We start from the raw sequence: 3422 nt of genomic DNA on the forward strand, positions 1-3422 counted from the left end.
TTCGGGTCGGGTTCGGGTTCATATAAAATTTTCGGGTTCGGGTCGGGTTGAACCCGCCAACCCGCGAATACAACCCGTTTAGCACCAAACGTGCTATTTGTTATGCTTAAGTTGTTTATGCTAGAATACTTATAGCACTCTAGGAGTAGCACACCACCCGACGGGGTATTGTTAAGTTAACATATTTTACGGTCTCGATTACTTTGGTGTCGAGGGATGCTCATTATACTTTACGGTCTCGTTCACTTCGGTGACGATGAATGCACTATATTCTTGTGTAAGGTTAACAGCTTTTTAATGTTAAAAAACAAGGAACGAGAAATAACTAATTTATTGATTGTTCTATGAAATTAAGTTATCCAATCATACTAGTAATGAGAAATTAATAATATAAGATAAAACATTATTTTGATAAATACTTTTGAAACAACACCATTTTAGTAAATATACTTTTCCATCAACACCACTTTAGTAAAAAAAAAACTCAAGAAAACACAAAACTTAAATACAAAAAGCTGAATGTAGTGTTCAAGTCAAAAACATGAATATAGAATTTAAAAATAATCCATACCAAAATAAACACACTAAGCGGTTCATTTAAATACCAGATATAACCAAAAAGACATTTTTAAACACAGTACGCGGTACAGTTAAATGCCATATATTATAACCAAAACAACACAATTTAACTGAAAACACATAAAGATTCCATGCCAATCACTTCTTCAGTTGATGTGCAAGGCTATCAGATAATGTCGACCCAGATAGTAGCGATGCTTTCAGCATTCTTAAACCCTGCAAAAGCAAAGAGGTAGTAACAACTAAAATAAGTGAAACAACATGAAGAAGCCAAATCATTTAAACAGTCACACGTATTACTACGTAATACCTCTTCCAATCCAAGGCTAATCTCATATTTCTCGACATCGTAGAACGAAACTTTCAACTTGTTGAGAATATTCATTGCCAAATGCGACGATGCAGGGGAAATGACCAAATCATCGGTAACAAAAAACCTACCAGATTGCTTTAGAAAGACTTCTTTTATCCTTGGATCTTTAGGTAGATAAGTAGAAGTAATGCCACAAAAATTGAGCTTAAGTGAACTAATGGTGCCTTTTAATGGAAAGGCCTGGTTTTGTGAAGTATAATCTTGTCCAAAGTGTGGTTTAACTAACAAATCTTTGATATCTTGTGACTTGAGGTATCTTCCTACACTCATATTGGATATGCTTTTGAAAGTATTATCCATACAAATAATAGAAGAAGCCCCTTCCATCAAGGTTCCAATTACTGTACCTAATGGAATTGATAAAAAACTGAAGAGAAAGTCGACAAAATCTTCTTTGGCTTCTGCAAATAAGAACCTTCCAGTTGACTTTTGCAATGAAACGTCTAGAAGCATCTTTAGGCTTGTAGAAGCTTGTTTTTTCATTACATCACACTTATCAAAGGTAGTACATTGTACAGGACGAACTAAATCCAAGATAGGAGTAACACTATGAAAAACTAAACGTGTGAACGGAGAACCATGTGATAGAGCCATTTTTAGAAGATATAGCATCTGCAAAATGAAGTATTTACACAACAACATTTTAGCTAAAGTTACAAGTGTCATGTTTTGTTTTATATGAGTCGTCTTTCTTAGGCCATGTGTTCAAAAAGCCCCTTTGGGGCGTTACGTGACAAGTGGCGAAATGTGTAGAGAGGGGTTTTATAGGCAATACAACAGTGTGTAGTGGTAAGGGGGTTATATAACCCTTCAATTATACATACATATGAATGTATTTATATATGTGTGAGTGGGGGGAAAGATTGTGCCATGTTCACGCCGCGAAGATTATAACGGGAGCAAGATTTCAACCCCCCATAACGCCCCCCGTAATAGTGTTTAGGGGCGCTATGGGGCTTTATAGTGAGAGATGGCTCTATGTAGCACTCCATTACACATGTGTGTAAAAAACAATAAACTGCGTTTTACACACTTTATTAGTCTAATATTTACTACTTATAGATAACCACTCCCTTCACCCTAATAATAGTTTAACATTAGCCATGCGTACCTGTTCACATCCCAAATCTAATTTTCTCTCCTCCAGTTGGTTCGTGTCAGTGATTCCAAGATCTGCAAGCAAGCAAAAGCTCCCCGTCGCCGTATAAGGCATCACAGAAAAATCATCAGTGACAATAAAAGTTGAAATATCGGAAACAAACACGCCACCGCCACCAGAAGCAACATTATGATCCCGGGAAAAGTGCTCATTCATCAACTCGCTACATTTGCTGCATTTAGCTCTATCGAATATACTGTATAACTTACTCAAGTAACTGCATTTTGGACATACGAAATATTTAATGGGCTCATCTGTGTCATCTATTTTAAGTTTAAGATTTCTGCAGAGATCGTGTGCCAGATTTCTGGGGTTAAGAAGCAGAAATTTGCATTCTTCTGTAGCAAGGTAACACTCAGGAAAATCTTTCAGACTTTTGTACAGATTGTTCAAGCTACCAAGAACCTCAAACTTCGTATCAGCATGTTTCCCCAATATTTTGACAATTGTACCCATGGGCAGTGTCATGAAGCTGAATAGAATGTCAACAAAAGTGTAATCAGCTTCAGCGTACACCACTCTCTTTTTCACTTTGTCAACATACACTTTGATAGAGATTTTAGATTCAGCCATAACTCTAGAAAACAAAAAGAAGAAAGGACTATATCTGTGTGGGATGCTAATATTTTGTGGTGAAAGTATGCAATTGATTGATGCATGTAAGAATGGTATTTAATGGTGGTTCAATAAGTATCTTTGAAACTTGTATGATACGCTGATGGTGGTTCAATTTTCAAGTATCTTTGAAACTTGTATGATACGCTGAGATTGTAGGCGACCTCAATGGCCCAATACGAGAAGAACTTTTTTTTTTTTATGTGAACCACTTCCAATTAAGTTTATTTTATTATTAAATTATACTTAAAAATAATTATGTGTTGTTTAGTGACAGTAAATTGACATATATATTGCTTTTTGTTAACTTACTCATAAGACTGTGGGGTATGGTGGGACGGGGTTCGGGGCATGGGTTAATACGTGGCTTGAGGGGGTTTTGCTGGGCTGACCCACATTGAAGACGTTATGGTGGGGCGGGGGTTTGGGGCGTGGCCAGCCCAAATGGCTGTTTTATATTTTTTAAAACAAAAAATTTAATTTTTAATGTTTTTTAAATAAAGAAAATTACATCAATAAAGAAAATTACATAAAAAAATTACTAAGGCTTATATTCTTTCGTTCTCTCTCTTCTCTTGTCTCCAACATTAGTTCTAACTCATGACCCTCTAGGTGATCAATGGGCTGAGCTAGAAATTTCATATCATCTCGTCTTTGTTTCAGGGCATCCCTAGCTTTTTTTTTCTTCCGAATTTC

At 36.1% G+C, this 3422-nt stretch overlaps 1 protein-coding gene across 1 annotated transcript; it reads right to left on the reverse strand.

Moving 5' to 3' along the window:
* Positions 1–596: 596 nt before the first annotated feature.
* On the reverse strand, positions 597–2726 carry LOC110877248. Its single transcript, XM_022125403.2, has 3 exons — positions 2064–2726; positions 890–1564; positions 597–795 (listed from the first exon to the last, which is right to left on the reverse strand). Exons 1-3 carry the CDS (start codon positions 2682–2684, stop codon positions 718–720), a joined length of 1374 nt encoding a protein of 457 aa, XP_021981095.1. The 5' UTR covers positions 2685–2726; the 3' UTR covers positions 597–717.
* Between the last annotated feature and the right edge of the window lie 696 nt (positions 2727–3422).

The sequence above is a fragment of the Helianthus annuus genome, chromosome 9 (genome assembly GCF_002127325.2).
Source record: "Helianthus annuus cultivar XRQ/B chromosome 9, HanXRQr2.0-SUNRISE, whole genome shotgun sequence".
Taxonomy (NCBI): domain Eukaryota; kingdom Viridiplantae; phylum Streptophyta; class Magnoliopsida; order Asterales; family Asteraceae; genus Helianthus; species Helianthus annuus.

Bases quoted from the DNA above. Each gene is read 5' to 3' on its own strand.
- LOC110877248 (XM_022125403.2), bottom strand. From the start codon at position 2,684: ATGGCTGAATCTAAAATCTCTATCAAAGTGTATGTTGACAAAGTGAAA. The intron at 1,565-2,063 runs GTACGCATGGCT...TTCATTTTGCAG, and splicing joins TAGATTTGGGATGTGAACAG to ATGCTATATCTTCTAAAAAT. The intron at 796-889 runs GTATTACGTAGT...TTGCTTTTGCAG, and splicing joins TTAGCCTTGGATTGGAAGAG to GGTTTAAGAATGCTGAAAGC.